Genomic DNA, 18,037 nt, shown 5'->3' with positions numbered 1-18,037 from the left:
TTTGTCAGCGTAATAAACTTGCTGTTTGTTTTCTTAATGAGATATAGCAGTATACAAAGCAAAGGCTCTTGTGCTATATGTGATTGTTTCTCAGCCCATGTGTTGCAATAACGGTTGTTCTATAGCATAGGAAGGAAGGCAGGCTCATCTGTCTTGGCAAAACTTCATTTGCTGGAACTTGTAACTACTACTTCTTCCTGCACTATGTAAAATAACACACAGAGTGGATCTTGTCAACTTAGGAATGAAACAAAAGCACTCTTTCCTCTGCAGCAGCTAACATGTATGTCTTGTTCATAAAGGAAGTACTTTGTTGATACTGATACTTGCCATGTTGCCAGTTTACACTTGTTTTGTATTAACAGTTTTTAAGGCATGGGGAGAAGGGTTAGGAACACTGGAGTTTAGAACAGATGTAAGGCATAATGCTTTCTTTCATTGAGACTGACAGCAGGTAAGCTATACGTATGCTTGTGCTGTAAGGAGTTCTGTCTTGTTTGACTTATGTAATCTCATAAAAAGACAAAATTCAGTGTTTAGCACAGTTCTCTTTAGGTTTAATTCTGAAATTAATTTTGTGGTGTGGCCAGTCATAGTCTGGGGCTCTACACAACAGGTGTGGGTAGAGCTTCAAAAACATTGTTTACATCTCAGTCTTCCTCATAGGTCCACAATACCTATAATAAAGCTCCTGAAAATCTGTGATTTTTAGGTGAAGACAAAAGCTAAGAACACAAATGTCCACTTTATAGTGTGCTAATGGCATGGTCGTCTTGTCCTTTTCAAGTTTCAACACAACTATGGATCAGACGCTGAGATACCACTATTTGTATTTTCATGTGCTTTGCTAGGCTTTCCTGTCTAGTTTCACATGGTGAAGTGTAGCCCATGATTCTGGGTATCACTGAAAAACCAGTGGTGTATTCCTTATGCTAGTGGTAGTTATCATTTACATTAAGGTTCCTCAAGTGGAAGGTTCACATTAGGGTTTCCATTGGACTGTGTCTTTTCAATGGGTGGAAAAAAAAAGATGCAGATGTGGTCACATCTCTTGTGCTCTGTGGTGTTTTGGCGTTGGGCTCTAAGGAGATTTTAGGATTGTGGTGTGTGCAGCATCGTTAGGCAAAGGTGCTCAGTGAAGGGGATGGAGGTTGTGAGTTCTGAGCAGGCAGGAGAGAAATGCGAGTTAAAGGCTGTGGTAGTGTCAGTCAGGCACTATGGGCTTGGGTAGAATAACTTACATAAATAAAAACCAAGCAATTTCTGTCATTCCAGTAGCCAAAAAATACCTGTTTCAACCATATTACTTATAGCTGATTAATAAATGGGGACAGCAAAGAGTTTTGTACGCAGGCTTATTTACTGCATGGTCAAGGATCGCTGGCTGGGGGAATGGGGAAGGAGGGTGAACCAGTCCATTCACATCAAACTTGTAACTTCTCTCTTAATCCTGGTGATTCTTATCATGCTTGGAATATGTATAATTCTTTTTTAGTTGGTTTTGTTTGTTTTCTTCCTGCTTCTCAGCTTTTATATCGATCCTGTGGGGTTTGGGGTTTTGGGGCTTTTTTGTTTGGTTTGGTTTTGGTTTGGTTTTGAGGGAAGAATGTGTCTCCTTTTAGACTTAGTGAGTTCTTGTATGTCAGCTGAGAGAGATGGCAGGGTAAGAGTGCTTAATTTCCCCTGTGGGGAACAAATTGCTGCACTGTTGGCTGTTGCCGATGGCATTAGCTTGCAATACAGAGTTAAATATGACTCTCTAATGGGAGCCTTCAAATAGTATGGATTTTACAACATAATTTGAATTAAAGCATCAGAGACCTAATTGTTACAAAAAGTTTGTAACTTCGTTTGGTATTTAGCCAAGTGATGGACAGTCTTCAGCTGATGGACTGAACTAAATTAGAAATGGTACTAGTTTATTTGAAATCTCTTCCATTGAACATCACTCTTTTTGGGGAATTGCAGGCTCGGTCTTCCATAACTGCTAAAACTTGTCAGATCCTGTACATAAAGCAGTAGCAGTTGTGCTTTCTGTGCCACATCTTCTATACTGCTTTTTTTTATTGTACATGTGCATCCTCTTAGCTTTTTAGAAAAAGAACTGGTGGAATGATTTGGGTCTGTGCTTGTGTACTGCTGAATTACAGAATTAAAAGGTGCATAACTGATGTAGCTTGAGAGCAAGATAGCGACAAACCACGTATTACAACAGTGTGTGACTCTGGCTGACTTTTTTTTCCCCAATAAGTACTACTTCACCGACACCCCTGGTTAGAGTAGTGGAATAATTAATGGTGTACTTGATTTTTCACCTTTCACATTGAGTGACATGTAGGTGCCTGGTCTGGCAAGTTCAAACCCAGTAAAAATCTTCAGGTTTTTTTCCTGGATTTCATTTGCCCTTAAGAATTGCCTGTAATTGAGGAGATCAATAGTTGTGCTTAAGGAGAATTGAGTTCTTGTCGTGGTTTGAGCCCAGCCGGTAACTCAGAACCACACAGCCGCTCGCTCACTCCCCCCCCCCCCTTCTTCCTCCCCCCGCTCCCGGAGGGATGGGGAGGAGAATGGGAAGAATGCAACTCCCACGGGTTGAGATAAGAGCAGTCCCGCAACTAAGGTATAACACAAAACCACTACTGCTACCACCAATGATAATAACGATTAGTGAAATAACAAGGGGAGAGGATACAATTGCTCACCACCCGCCGATCGATACCCAGCCTGACCCGAGCAGTGATCTGGGCCTTCCGGGTAACTCCCCCCGGTTTATATACTGGGCATGACGTGCTGTGGTATGGAATACCCCTTTGGCTAGTTTGGGTCAGGTGTCCTGTCTCTGCTTCCTCCCGGCTTCCCCTCCTCCCTGGCAAAGCATGAGACTGAGAAAGTCCTTGGTTGGAATAAACATTACTTAGCAACAACTAAAAACATCGGTGTTATCAGCGCTGTTCCCAGGCTGAAAGTTAAAAAACACAGCACTGCACCAGCTACTAAGCAGGAGAAAAATGACTGCTATAGCTGAACCCAGGACAGTATCCACCCCTTATTCCATACCATTCACGTCATGCTCAGATCCCACATCTCTCAGCACACCATCACCCCTGTCCCATATATACACATATATATACACCCACACCCACACACAGAGAAAGATATCGTTCCCTAGTCCATGGACCAATCCCTGTAAAATTGCTGAACTCATCCAGTCCATGATGTCAGGCTCCATCTCTTGTAATAGTCTTTCAGGGCAGGAGGGACGGTACATGGTGTTGGGTTGTTGCCTGCTGATGATACCGCCAAACTCATCTGGTCACTGCTGAGCTCATCTGGTTTCCTCAAAATTCATTCTTTGTTGAGGTGATGATCGGAGGGAAGTCAGGGTCAATGGCTGGTGACCTGAAGATATCTAGCTGGTGGGCTATAAAAGTGTTATAGAGCAGGCAACAGCGTACAATTGAGTTCATTGGCTGTTTTCCCCCAAAATCAAATCCCCTTGAGGTACACATCGGACTTCCCCATCTTCCCGCATTACCCACCAAGTATATCCAGGTCCCTGAGCAAAAGCAACCCCACGAGTGGGTTTGCCTTTACCTGAAGCAGGAATAACCCAGACTGTCTTCCCCAACAAATTCTTTATGTGCACCACAGGAACTTTATCCCCCTCTACAGTACGTAAAAGTTCTGATTGGGCTGGGCCAGCCCTGTTGGCAGATCCCCTACTGTTGACCAACCAGGTGGCTTTTGGTAAATGTGTATCCCAGTGTTTGAAAGTCCCACCACCCATTGCTCTCAGTGTAGTTTTTAACAGCCCATTGTACCGTTCGATTTTCCCAGAGGCTGGTGCATGGTAGGGGATGTGGTATACCCACTCAATGCCATGCTCTTTGGCCCAAGTGTCTATGAGGTTGTTCCGGAAATGAGTCCCATTGTCTGACTCAATTCTCTCTGGGGTGCCGTGTCGCCACAAGACTTGTTTCTCAAGGCCCAGGATAGTGTTCCGGGCAGTGGCATGGGACACAGCGTATGTTTCCAGCCAGCCGGTGGTTGCTTCCACCATGGTAAGCACATAGCGCTTGCCCTGGCGGGTTGGTGGGAGTGTGATATAGTCAATCTGCCAGGCCTCCCCATATTTGTACTTCAGCCATCGTCCTCCATACCAGAGAGGCTTTAACCGCTTGGCTTGCTTAATTGCAGCACATGTTTCACATTCGTGAATAACCTGGGCAATAGTGTCCATCGTTAAGTCCACCCCTCGATCACGAGCCCATCTATATGTTGCATCTCTGCCTTGATGGCCTGAGGTGTCATGGGCCCACTGGGCTAAAAATAATTCACCCTTATGTTGCCAATCCAAGTCCATCTGAGCCACTTTAATCTTAGCAGCTTTATCCACTTGCTGGTTATTCTGGTGTTCCTCAGTGGCCCGACTCTTGGGTACATGAGCATCTACGTGGCGTACCTTCACCACCAGGTTCTGCACCCGAGCAGCGATATCTTGCCACAATGCAGCAGCCCAGATGGGTTTACTTCTGCGTTGCCAGTTGCTCTGCTTCCATTGCTGCAACCACCCCCACAGGGCATTTGCCACCATCCATGAGTCAGTATAGAGATAAAGTACTGGCCATTTTTCTCGTTCAGCAATGTCCAAGGCCAGCTGGATGGCTTTCACCTCTGCAAATTGACTCGATTCACCCTCTCCCTCAGCAGTTTCTGCAACTTGTCGCAGGGGACTCCACACAGCTGCCTTCCATCTCCGATGCTTTCCCACAATACGGCAGGACCCATCAGTAAACAAGGCATATTGCTTTTCACTCTCTGACAGTTCATTATATGGTGGGGCCTCTTCAGCACGCGTCACCTCCTCTTCTGGTGACATCCCAAAATCTTTGCCCTCTGGCCAGTCCATGATGACTTCTAGAATTCCTGGACGACTGGGATTTCCTATTCGAGCTCGTTGTGTAATTAGTGCGGCCCACTTACTCCATGTAGCATCAGTTGCATGATGTGTAGAGGAGACCCTGCCTTTGAACATCCAGCCCAGCACAGGCAACCGGGGTGCCAGGAGGAGCTGCGCTTCAGTTCCAATCACTTCTGAGGCAGCTCGAACCCCTTCATAGGCTGCCAGTATCTCTTTTTCAGTGGGAGTGTAGCTGGCCTCGGATCCTTTATATCCCCGACTCCAAAAGCCAAGGGGTCGACCTCGAGTCTCCCCTGGAGCTTTCTGCCAGAGGCTCCAGGTAGGACCATTCTCCCCAGCTGCGGTATAGAGCACATTTTTCACATCTGGCCCAGCCCGGACTGGTCCAAGGGCTACTGCATGAACTATTTCTCGTTTAATTTGTTCAAAGGCTTGTTGTTGCTCAGGGCCCCATTTGAAATCATTCTTCTTCCGGGTCACGTGGTAGAGAGGGCTTACAATCAGACTGTAATTTGGGATGTGCATTCTCCAGAACCCCACAACACCTAAGAAAGCTTGTGTTTCTTTCTTGTTAGTTGGTGGAGACATTGCTGTTATCTTGTTGATCACGTCTGTGGGGATCTGGCGGCGTCCATCTTGCCATTTTATTCCCAAAAATTGAATCTCCTGTGCAGGTCCCTTGACCTTATTCCGTTTTATGGCAAAACCGGCCTTCAGCAGGATTTGGATTATTTTCCTCCCTTTCTCAAAAACTTCTTCCGCTGTATCACCCCACACGATGATGTCATCAATGTATTGCAGGTGTTCTGGAGCTTGCCCCTGTTCCAGTGCAGTCTGGATCAATCCATGGCAGATGGTAGGGCTGTGTTTCCACCCCTGGGGCAGTCGGTTCCAAGTGTACTGGACGCCCCTCCAAGTGAAAGCAAACTGTGGCCTGCATTCTGCTGCCAAAGGGATTGAGAAAAATGCATTGGCAATGTCAATTGTGGCATACCACTTGGCTGCCTTTGACTCCAGTTCATACTGAAGTTCTAACATGTCCGGTACAGCAGCACTCAATGGTGGTGTGACTTCGTTCAGGCCACGATAGTCTACTGTTAATCTCCACTCTCCATTAGACTTTTGCACTGGCCATATGGGGCTATTAAAGGGTGAGCGGGTCCTGCTGATCACTCCTTGGCTCTCCAGTCTGCGGATCAGCTTATGGATGGGAATCAAGGAGTCTCGGTTGGTGCGATATTGCCGCCGGTGCACTGTTGTGGTCGCAATTGGCACTTGTTGTTCTTCGACCTTCAGCAACCCCACAACAGAAGGATCCTCTGAGAGACCGGGCCAGGTGGACAGCTGCTTAATTTCCTCTGTCTCCAAGGCAGCGATACCAAAAGCCCATCTATACCCTTTTGGGTCTTTGAAATACCCTCTCCTGAGATAGTCTATGCCAAGGATGCATGGAGCCCCTGGACCAGTTACAATGGGGTGCTTTTGCCACTTCCTCCCAGTCAGGCTGATTTCAGCTTCCAGCATAGTTAACGCTTGGGATCCTCCTGTCACTCCAGAAATAGAAATGGGTTTCACCCCTTGATACCTTGATGGCATCAGAGTACACTGTGCACTGGTATCTACTAGAGCCTTATACTTCTGTGGGACTGATGTGCCAGGCCATCTGATCCACACAGTCCAGTAAACCCGATTATCCCTCTCCTCCACCTGGCTGGAGGCAGGGCCCCTCTAATAGTGATCACAAAATTCTCCACTTCTGTCTTGTAGAAAGGGATTAGTATTCCTTATCACAGGAGCTGGAGTAAAATCAGCTCTTTCGCTCCATCTGGGAAACTGCTCGCCAGAGACTGGAGCAGCAGCTTTCCTGGGAGGATCATCCTTGACCATTGTTCTCCTCTTCAGTTCACGCACCCGTTGCTCCAGAGCTGAAGTAGGTTTTCCATCCCACTTTCTCATGTCTTCTCCGTGATCCCGCAGGTAAAACCATAGGGTGGCCCGTGGCGTGTACCTCGTATATTTTCTTTCTCGAGCAGTAGGGCGCCTTCTGTTGATAGCTGAGACATGGGTTGGTATGCGTGGAGAGCTGGATAGATCGGATAAATCGTCTCTCAATTGTTTGAACTCCTGGGACAGTTTTTCCACAGCTGAAATGATGGAAGGGGTGAGATTGTCTTCGAACTCTCGGAGTTGACGAATCAGGAAATCCACTGTTGGTGATACTCCGTCATTCCAGGTCATTGATGCCAATGTGTGGGCATACGATGATGGCGCACTCCGTGTAAGTTTCCGCCACATGGGTCGTGTACATTCGACTTCATCTGGGTCTACAGATGTGTTCCTGGAATCCGGCCTACGATAGATCATCTCTATAATGGCTGATTCCCTCAGGGACTGGATGCCTTTCTCTATCGTGGTCCAGTTGGCTGAGCGATTCGTAATATCGTCTTTGTAGGGAAACCTTTCCTTCACAGCTGCCAGGAGCCGCCTCCAAAGACTGAGGGCTCGCTTCTCTCTTGCAATCGCTTTGTCAATTCCTCCTTCCTTAGCAAGTGATCCCAGCTGCTTGGCTTCCCTACCTTCTAGTTCATGACCGTCGGCCCCATTGTCCCAGCACCGGAGCAACCAGGTGACAATGTACTCCCCTGGAAGACGGGTGAAATCTTTTCGCATATTCCGTAGTTCGGTTGAGGTCCGGGGTCGAGAAGTGACCTCTTCTTCTTCTTCCTCTTCCTCTGACCCACGTAGTAGTGACTCTTGTTCAGGTGCTGTTGCATATAGTAATGGCACTGGGTCTTCATCTTTCTTCGCTTCACGGGTTGCTCTTTGTGCCTTTCGTCTGCTTTTGCTTACAGGGGCAACAGACATTGTCACAAACTGGCCATTTGGTTTAGCTGCAGTGTTTGTCACTGTGGTTGGAGTGGCTGCAGTGTCTGCCACTAGGATTGGAGTGGTTGCAATGTCTATTGCTGGGGTTGGTGCAGCTGTTGTGCTTGGGAGTTGAGTAACACCAACAGCTGCATTATCTGTTGCTGTCGGGGTTTGAGTAGCTACTGTGCTTGTCACTGGGGTTGGTGTAGCTGCAGTGCTTGGAGTAGCCATATTGTCTGTTGCTGTCGGGGTTTGAATAGCTACTGTGCATGTCACTGGGGTTGGTGTAGCTGTGGTGCTTGGAGTAGCTATATTGTCTGTTGCTGTCGGGGTTTGAGTAGCTACTGTGCTTGTCACTGGGGTTGGTGTGGCTGCGGTGCTTGGAGTAGCCACATTGTCTGTTGCTGTCGGGGTTTGAGTAGCTGTTGTGCTTGTCACTGGGGTTGGTGTAACTGCTGTGTTTGAAGTTGGAGTAGTTGCGTTGTCTGTTGTGGTCAGGGTTTGAGTAGCTGTTGTGCTTGTCACTGGGGTTGATGTAGCTGCTGTACTTGGAGTAGCTGTGTTGACTGTTGTGGTCAGGGTCTGAGTAGCTGCTGTGCTTGTAGTTGGCATAGCTGCGTTGTCTGTTGCTTTGCCATCAGATCCAGAGACATTTTTTTCCCTTTGAAGGTGCTGGATAGTGTTGAGCAGGGCTCTGTAGGCATAGGCCAAGCCCCAGCACGTTGCCAAAATTTGTCCCTCTCTGGTATAACCAGGACGACAGCACACCTCGTTTAAGTGTTTTACTAGTTTTTCCGGATGTTGCACTTGTTCAGTGGTGAAGTTCCAAAGCACTGGAGGGGCCCGCTGGCCTAGGTACTTGCCCATACTATCCCACACACCCTGCCACTCATAACTGTCCAGCCTCAGGGAAAATCTCCTGGTGGTCCTCCTATATCGTCGTCTAACCCTAGACCAGATTCGAACCTGATACTGCTGAATTTTTGACATTAAACGAAATAGGATGTTCCTACGACGGGATGGCCGTGGGTAAAACACACTCCGTATGTGTGCCAACATGCTGATCCCCAGCACAATCAGCAGGCAGGTTTCAAGGGTACTCAAAGGCCATCTAAAACCTTCAGAACTCTCAATTGCTGTTGCAAATAGGCTGATGGGGGAACGGGGGGTGAAAGAGAATGCTTCCTTCGTAAGTTTACCCCCCGAGGAGAAAAAAAAAGATATGCAATTGCTAAAATATTTCATTATATACCTCCCAATGTATAGTGGTGATGGCCACGCTGGAAGCACAAACCAGACCAGTTTCATGATCAATGAGTCTATTGTATTACAAGTCATTACCATGAAGTACAGTGAAACAAGAACCTTAGCCCAGGCCCCCCAGCCGATAAACGCTAAAACAGCAAATAGTGGCTGTAAGTAAGGTACAACATGCTGAAACTCTGAGATCAAGCGCAACACGTCTGAGAGCCAAATAATCACCATTGTGACGAGTAGTAACAATGAATGCTTATCACAAATATGATTAAACACACTCTGGTCAGATCTGTCGTTATCTCAACCTTTCGAGCCCCACGTTGGGCGCCAAAAAGAACTGTCGTGGTTTGAGCCCAGCCGGTAACTCAGAACCACACAGCCGCTCGCTCACTCCCCCCCCCCCCCCCCTTCTTCCTCCCCCCGCTCCCGGAGGGATGGGGAGGAGAATGGGAAGAATGCAACTCCCACGGGTTGAGATAAGAGCAGTCCCGCAACTAAGGTATAACACAAAACCACTACTGCTACTACCAATGATAATAACGATTAGTGAAATAACAAGGGGAGAGGATACAATTGCTCACCACCCGCCGACCGATACCCAGCCTGACCCGAGCAGTGATCTGGGCCTTCCGGGTAACTCCCCCCGGTTTATATACTGGGCATGACGTGCTGTGGTATGGAATACCCCTTTGGCTAGTTTGGGTCAGGTGTCCTGTCTCTGCTTCCTCCCGGCTTCCCCTCCTCCCTGGCAAAGCATGAGACTGAGAAAGTCCTTGGTTGGAATAAACATTACTTAGCAACAACTAAAAACATCGGTGTTATCAGCGCTGTTCCCAGGCTGAAAGTTAAAAAACACAGCACTGCACCAGCTACTAAGCAGGAGAAAAATGACTGCTATAGCTGAACCCAGGACAGTTCTACTGCAGGATGAGAATTGGAGGCCAAGATTAGTTTATTGGCAGAGCTGTTAAGAGGAAAAAAAACTATGCTTGATCTCCCACCCATTTCAGTGATGTTGGTTCTTGCTTTTACAGGCAATCAGATTCAATTACATGAATTTTTCAAAGGATGGAGAACCATCTGCCAAAGCATTCTGAAAAGATTAATTTATTTGTAGCAGTAGTTCTACTTGCAAATACTGAGCAAAATCATGGATTTTTTTTGGCAGTCAAAATACAAGACAGTTTTTGATTGAGAAATCGATTTAAGTGTCTTCATTTGAAAAGGGATAATAAAATACAGACAAAGTAGGGAGCTAAAATCTTCCCAAACACACTTTTGCCCAGATCCAAATGTACAATAACATAAAGCTTTTAGAAATTGGAAATTTCTTTTCTTCCAGAAAGAATGCAGAATAATGCAGAAGAATGCAGAATAGTTCCAGAATAATGCAGAGTAAACAGTTGTTTCAGTATGGTGTGATCAGAGAATAACCAACTGCCTAAGGAGCTGCTACCAGGTTATTAATGTGGGTGCCTGTGTGCAAAACCATATGGGTATATTGATGGGTTTGAAAGACAAAAAAGACAAAGTTAGCAGCTCTAGCTGCCTGCTCCTATTGAGAGGAAGTAGGTTGGGTTCTATGGGACCAAACCTGGTGAATTTGGGTAATCTGCAAATGTGGTAGTTCTGAATTGCTTGTGGGCTTTACTGTTCGCAGAGAATATTAAAGACAGTGTAGTTTGCAAGGTGGTTGGGTTTTGGTTTTTTCTCTTTGTAATGAAGCTTTTCCTTCTAAAAGGTTGTGGCACAGAGAAGACCCATCAATTCAGATGAATTAAACTTGAAGTGTACTTGACTTCTCTCTTTAATTATGGTTCTTAATTTTTCAGTTCGGCTTGTTAAATAAACTGTCAGAGCTATTATTACAGATGAAATCTGTGGCTTCATGTAGAATGTATCAAATTTATCTACCATCAACTGCTCGTAGCTGGAGCTCAAGCTTAGTTTTAGATGGGGTTTTTTGGGTTTTTTTTTTTCTTTTTAAAGAAAGAGATGAAGATAGAAAGGGCGAGAAGAAAGCACCGGTGATAAGAGGGGAAACTGGGAAAAGATTCCGTGAAGAGGATCCAGTTGAGTATAGTCATTTGGAAAAGAAAACACTTGTTTAAAGCTACATAAAGCAATCCATATGTATTTAAAAATAAAGGGGAAGGGGGGACACAACTAATCTCATTAGTTGGTCAGAGCTGAACAAGAAGGATAATACTCCTAAGCACATTAAGTATTTTATAGATATATTTAAGCTACAAAAATAGCAAGAGAGAAAATGACTTCTAGGAGCATATTCTGGAGTCTTGTGCTGTTGATGGCAGAAGGTCGAGTCTGGACTTCAGAGTACTGCAGAATACCTGCGCTTCAGCGTAAGGCCCTTTCAGTCGTGAAGAAGTATGGAAGGGCACAGCACATGAAGGAGTCATTTTAAAATCCTAGGTTATTCTGATGTGATTTTGATATTTTAAAAATTGCTTTACACAAACATCTAAAAGGTAATGCCATGCCATTACTTGATTATGTTTAGTCACAATAACAGCCTCTGAATCTGGTGTCCTTTCACTATGGAAGAACATAAACAATAAGTAGTAAACTGTGGTAAGTGTCTGAATAATTCTGAAGAGAACCTACCACTATCATTTAAAGCACTAACTCCTAGGATAATTGAAGATAGCAGAGGAAATATCTGAAAATGAGTTGAAGTTGTGGAACTCTTGGGATTTCTTGATGGCTTTAGAATGTGTTTAAACTGTGTACAGAGATCTTAAGTGCGCTGGATGATGCTCCTAAAACATTTTTCATGCATTTCATCACTTTAAAAAACCTCAAGCATTTAGAAGGTAAATTTTGTATTGGGTGGTTGTAAAATAATTTTCTACGGAGGCTAAAGCCTGAAGAGGCTGTTTGTGATAATCTCCAGCTGTTTTTAGTAGTAATGCAGGGTTACAGTTTTGCTTGTGTGTAAAGGTCAATGTAAGCATATTGTAATTCCACAGATTTTGTATCTTTCTCTCCCCCTACTATAGCTAATAAATGATATTCAATAACTGTGGATCAGTCAAGTCAGATTTATCAAATTCAAACCAAATTTAACATCGGTCATCTTAATAGGGAAATAATACTACTTCTTACTATAAGAGTATGTATGCTCAGTAAGTGAGGGATGTCTTCAAACCTAAACCGTCTGAACTTTTAGTTGATGCCAAGCTGGGAACTGTTGCAGATGCTTTGAAGGACATGCCCAGAACTGAGAATGATCTCAATAAATTTGAGAAACAGACTGTAAAAGTAGTAAATTATTTCTGGGGCCATGTCAAGATAGGCATTTATGTTCATACCTGGAGAGGAAAGCCTAAATGCTGGTGAAACCTCAACTGGGTGTAGCATTTTGAGAGAGATGTAAACAAACTGAATAGCATTGAAATGAAAGCAATAAGAATGACTTGGTCTTGAAGATAGAAGGAAAGAAGACAGTCTCTGGTGCCATTAGGGCTTTTCTACAGAAAATAGTAGGTTATTCTCCTTTGCACGGGCTAAGAGTTAAAGACTGTACAGTCTTAAGAAAAATGAAGTGTTGGAGGAAACAACCCAGAGATGCTGAAACATTCCTTTCTTACTTGCTGTTCCTGACCTTGCCTTGGGGTGGAAGGCTGGATTGTACCCCTAGGGCCATGGGTTGGCCACTCAGCCACAGGTGGTCTTGTGGGAAGCCTCCCTCCCTTCCTCCATGAAGAGGGATAAGAGTTACCTCATAATATTCTAGTTTATGGGTGATTCCCGCTCCATCTGCGTGCAGCCTGTGGCTTAAACATGAAGATGCTGTTGCCATATCTACACAAAACCAGCCTGCATCATACCTTTCTCTTCATGCCAGCAGTTTAGCATTTAGAATTGCTGTCTCAACATTTACTACAAGGAGGGTCTCAGTGAGGATCCAGCACTATGCTGACAAAGCCAGGCTGTCCAGGATTAGGTGGTCTCTCAAGGTCATGCATTGACCTTGCATTTTGAAACCCCGAGCTCTGTATTTCTAAGGCTCTTTGACTTAATTATATAGTTATGCTGTATATCTTAATGTGCAAAAGGCTTTAGACCTTTGGGAACATGTGCAATCCACTCCAAGTATCTTTTCCTGAAGCTGTATTGTTCAGTACAGTGGTGCTGTATGTTCACTGATGGGATTCCAGGGATGCTCTGGGGCATGATTCCCATCTGAAGAGATTGGCAAAGAGAATGGAGTGAATCCTGTGCTATAAATACTATGTAACAGTAACTGGTTGGGTTTTTTTCCAGGGTGTTTGCAACTAATGACAAATGCTATCTAAATATTCATTCGGTTTTTTTTCTTCCTACTTCCTGCATGTTGGTACTGAAAACTTCAACATGATTCAGGGCTGTGGAATGAGAGGATAAGCCTAAAGACAGTGGATCTACATAATGGCTATTGGGAAGAAATGGTGGAAAATGTTTAAAAAAAAAAAAAAAAAAAAAGAAAAAGAACCAACAAAAAACAAACAACAAACCAAACGAACACAACACCCACAAAACCACAAAATGCCCAAAAATCACCCAAAACCCGCCATAAACAAAACCAAACCAAAACGCCCCAAAACCCAACACCAGACCAGCCAACCAACCATGCACATCCAGCACAAACAAAAGCCCCCACTTTTGGAAGTTGACTTTGAATAGCAGTCACAATCAAATATTTAGCTTGGAAACTTGAAGCTTCCTTTGAGGAGTGAGCCAGCTGTGATTTCTGGCATAGTTGTGACACAATTGATAAGAAAAATTACTAAAAACTGCAATAAACAGAAATCTTTCCAGTATATTTTGTCTCATGTAGTGAGTGCTGTGCTGCAGATACCAGAAAATAGCTGAAGATTATTTTTTTTTCCTATGCACAAGGTTAAATGACTCCTATAGAACTGTATTTCTTTACATTTTGATGTCTTAGCATGGACATTAATAAAGCCCATATATGTAAAGAACGGCATGCTCCTTAGTTTGAGGCGTAAGAGCTAAATGCTGCCCTTGCCTTGGCTATTCCCCTCTTCCAGATGCAGATCAAATGATCCTTCATTCAGCCATTCACCAGTATAAGCTACTTACAATTTTTTTTTTCCTGGCTGATCTCTTTTTCTTCATTCCTTCTCTAGAAGATGTGCAGCTTTAGCCTACGTACATTAAATTGTACTCTTTATGCATTACCTTTATGTGAGTAATGTAAAGTACACTTGTTTCTGGTGAGGCATGCTGCCACTGAACTCTGTTTCCACCGAGTTGCTAGGCTAGTACTTACTATGTATTGTCTTAGTTGCAGAAAGTACTGGGAAGATTTGAAATGCATTGGGTTGGCCAAGGGTTATTTTTATTTTAGGCTTCTTCCAGAGCTAAAGTCTGTCAAAGGGCAGAGTATCAGCTCAGGTTGAAGAGTAGTGTCTCCTTCAATTCTGAATTCTGTTTGTCCTTTGAATTAAGAGAAAGTTTTTTGCAATGGTTTGTGGGACTTCAGCTAGAGGATGCCAATTAGCTCTAATGGAGCTTATCTAGCTAAATCTTTGCACATCAGTTTGCAGAGATTCCTTTTAAAGTTAAACTTGAAGCAGTTTGTAAATGCTTAGATGTTCCAGTGATTGTTCCAACACTTCTGTATGCTTAGATTACTTCTGTTATTAGTTAATTTGCACAAACATCTGCGTCTTATACAACCTGATAAGCCGAGCTTACAATTATCCTGATAATGCCTAAAAGATAATGGAGCTTGACTCAGAATGGCTGTCAATAGCTGGGACAGATCCTGCATTAAAATTTGTCAGATACAGAAATACAGTTTCAAAAAGAGAATGCAAGTGTTCTATGAAGTCTCACCTGAGGAGTAGCTCTTACAAAAATATTGGGCTTATCCTCCACAAATATTTTTGTGAAATCCTGTGCAGATACTTCATATATTTTAAGTATCAGAAAAAGTACAACTGCATTTTCAGTGTGTTCATAAAACGCCAGTGAACTGCAGGAGCAAGCCTGGAGTCCCTCTGGTATGGAGAGAAACATCCGTCACTTTGTGAGGTCTTTACTTGTGCAGACTGTTACCTTCACAGCAAATGTGGTGGTTTACTCACCTGCCACCACTGTCACTGCATGTTTCTTATCTTTTTATTAGAAACACTGCTTTGTCTCTATACCCTGCCTGAGAGAGTCTCCCTTTACTTGTGATAGAGAACTTTCGGAAGCTGTTGAATTACAAATCTGAGGTGAGAGCCCGTGTTGTTAAGGCCAGAGTCCACAGCATTTCGTATTTTTACCCTTTGCACGTAGTTCATGTGACTGCAGTGTTTGTTAATTTACTATGGGCTGGTTATGTGACCTTGCTTCATTAAACCTCTTAAAGTTGAGATGGCACAAACTGAAGAGTGACTTCTTTTCATTTATTGTGAATTATAAATGAATTGCCAGTTCTTTCCTTCCCTGCCAGTCCCATGAGGATATGAACCTGAAATCAACTTTTAGATGCCAAAATCCAGATGTAGCCTAGATATATTATGGTAACTGATACTTTGTAAAGGTTAACAAAACAAAACACTCCCTAAACCCAAAGAGTAGTTATGTATGCATTCCTGCAGTAGGTAAATACAGGTAATTCTAATATAGCTTAAAATGAAAGTGGAGGGAGAGGGCCCAGAAAGAGATTGTTCTCCTAAGCATGAGCAAGGCATTAAACAGAGAAATGGGAAAAGAGGAGTGTGTTGGGGGTGGGGGGGAATCTGATTTATATTTCGAAGTTTTATAACCATTGGCTTCTAGTTTCTAAAGTCATATTTAAAGTGAGTAATTTATGCTGGCATCTCACACAGTTTAATTATCCTCGTTAAAACACTTGTTTTGAAATACTGAGATAACTCAGTTGCTTCCAGTTGTAAGAGAGAGAATGAATTTTAATTCACTGCAGGTGGTGTGAGCAGCTAACTTAAGTTTATTTCACTTAAAAGTAGCTGCTGAGCCTTTTCACAAAGGATCTGTTTGTTGCTGAAGTTTGGTTGTTTGTTTATTGCTCAGTTCACATGAATGTTGCGTAGAATAAGGAGAACTTTCTGTGTTTTGCCTTCAATGGTTATTTCTTGGAACTAAAAGTAGTAGCTAAAGAACAAGTGCTAGATAAGAGATTTGCAGCCAAATGTTGTAAAATATCTAAATCTTCCTTATAGTAGGCTCTTATTTCCCATAATGTTATCAAATCTTACAGGCTTCTGCTGCATTTACGACAAGAAAACAGGACAAAGTACAATGTTCTGGAGCAGTCAAAAATCAAGTTGTGATTTCAGTAGATTCAACTCTGTGTAGTACATAACAAAGTTTTGAATTTAAGTAAAATTTTTAATGCCTAAGGAACTTTATTAATTTTGAAGTCAAGAAGATCTTACAAATATTAAATATCTTTGCAGGAACACTTAGTCAGTCTGGATGAGCCAGCCTCGGAAGCTGGACAAGAAGCTCTGCTTAGACAAGAGCAAGCAAAAATCATTCGTTTTGAAAGGCAAGCGGAAGAGTTCCTCAATGCAGTCTTTTACAGAAAAGGTTGGTTTTACTGTGGGGTGGGAAATGGTATCTCTTGCTGGTCTCTTTGCATGCAATGCAGGTATGAAAGACCTGACATTCAAGTTGTCATTTTATGTCCAGTATTTTTCAGTTGTTGTTTTTATGTATATCTATCAAGAGTAACAATTGACTCTCAAATAACATAGCAATGCAACAGTGTGGGCTTGGGAGAGAGGAAAAGAGTATAACATACTTAGCCCTAAACCAAATCTCATCCTGAGAACACGTGTTTTGCACTTTCAGAGGAATGACTCAGTTCTTACCCAGCATAACTGCTCCCCTGAAACCAATGTTCGGGTGAGTGGGCTGTTTGGAAGAAGGGGTGAGTGGTGGTGGTGGTAGTAGGTGGGTAATTTTAAACAAAAAATTGCTTTTTAAAATCTAACTTTAATGGGATGTGTACTAATGCGGTTTTTCTTAAAGGTCAGCAGTCTTCTCACTATGGTCTGTAGTGATTACCCACCCCCAGAAATTAACAGTACAAAATAATGCTGGAATAGTGCTAAGGTGGATATATAGAGAATTCAAAATGTGATCAGCAAAAGAACTGGAAAATCAATGCTGTAGAATATGCTGAGAACAATAACAGTAGCTCAATGCTAAACAATCCTGTAAATCTCCTCTGGAGAGTTATGTCAGTTAAACTGTGCTCTTAGGAAGGCACAAAACTCATTTCAGTGTTTTCTACCAATCTGAAAAATGGGAATCCAGAGGTTGCTTCCAAATGCATCCTGAATGAAAGTACGTTGTACTTATCAGTCTAACCCATGTGTGAGAAAATCTGCCAAATCAGTAATTCCAACCTGTCTTCTGGGGGACAATGCAAGGCTTCAGTTTAACAAATTAGAAATTGCTGTAGCCAGTCCTCAGCCCTTCCTCCCAGGGACCAAAATATTTAAAGGTGTTTTAAGCAGATAACAGTATCTTAGCTTTTCTTTTAGGACTCAAATGAAGAAATACAGACTATACATTATGATGTATTACGTAAAGTATAGAAGCATGTAGGATGGTAGGAAGGATAATTGTTGCATTACTACTGATAGTTCAGATAATGCTTTTATTGCAAGTCTTCCTTTTCAGTGTGTGGGGTTTTTTGTTGTATGGCTTCTTTTTTTCTTCTTTCTTCGAAGGTTAATGTTTCCTTTTACTTTTAAATTTATCCCATCTCTCCTTTTAAATCCAGAAGGGATTTAAGTAAACAGAAATCTAGAGAAAATATACTTTTTTCCATTTTACCTTTCTTACGAAACTAATACACTTCCATCACCTCCAAATGGTTTATTAAAGATGTGATCCCTTTAACATTGAGCTTAAATTTTTCTGTATGACCTGCGTGCGTGTCTTATTAGAAATGCATACTTTCCTGGATGTTGGAAGACCATTGGCAGATACTGCAGTGTG

General features: G+C 43.2%; 1 protein-coding gene across 22 annotated transcripts in view; it reads left to right on the top strand.

Moving 5' to 3' along the window:
* LCOR (ligand dependent nuclear receptor corepressor) overlaps positions 1–18,037 on the top strand; it is a 93,883-nt gene that overhangs the window by 31,231 nt on the left and 44,615 nt on the right. For 21 of the 22 annotated variants that reach the window (XM_030486884.1, XM_030486878.1, XM_030486873.1 and 18 more), the window contains one exon: positions 16,483–16,615. In XM_030486884.1, coding sequence (XP_030342744.1) covers positions 16,483–16,615 — 133 coding nt within the window. Of the gene's footprint in view, positions 1–16,482; positions 16,616–18,037 lie in introns of those variants that run through there. The other variant, XM_030486891.1, reaches the window with a different exon arrangement.

The sequence above is a fragment of the Strigops habroptila genome, chromosome 5 (genome assembly GCF_004027225.2).
Source record: "Strigops habroptila isolate Jane chromosome 5, bStrHab1.2.pri, whole genome shotgun sequence".
NCBI lineage: Eukaryota > Metazoa > Chordata > Aves > Psittaciformes > Psittacidae > Strigops > Strigops habroptila.
Note: the sequence above shows the minus strand (reverse complement) of the source record. Positions and strands in the feature narration are given on the sequence as shown.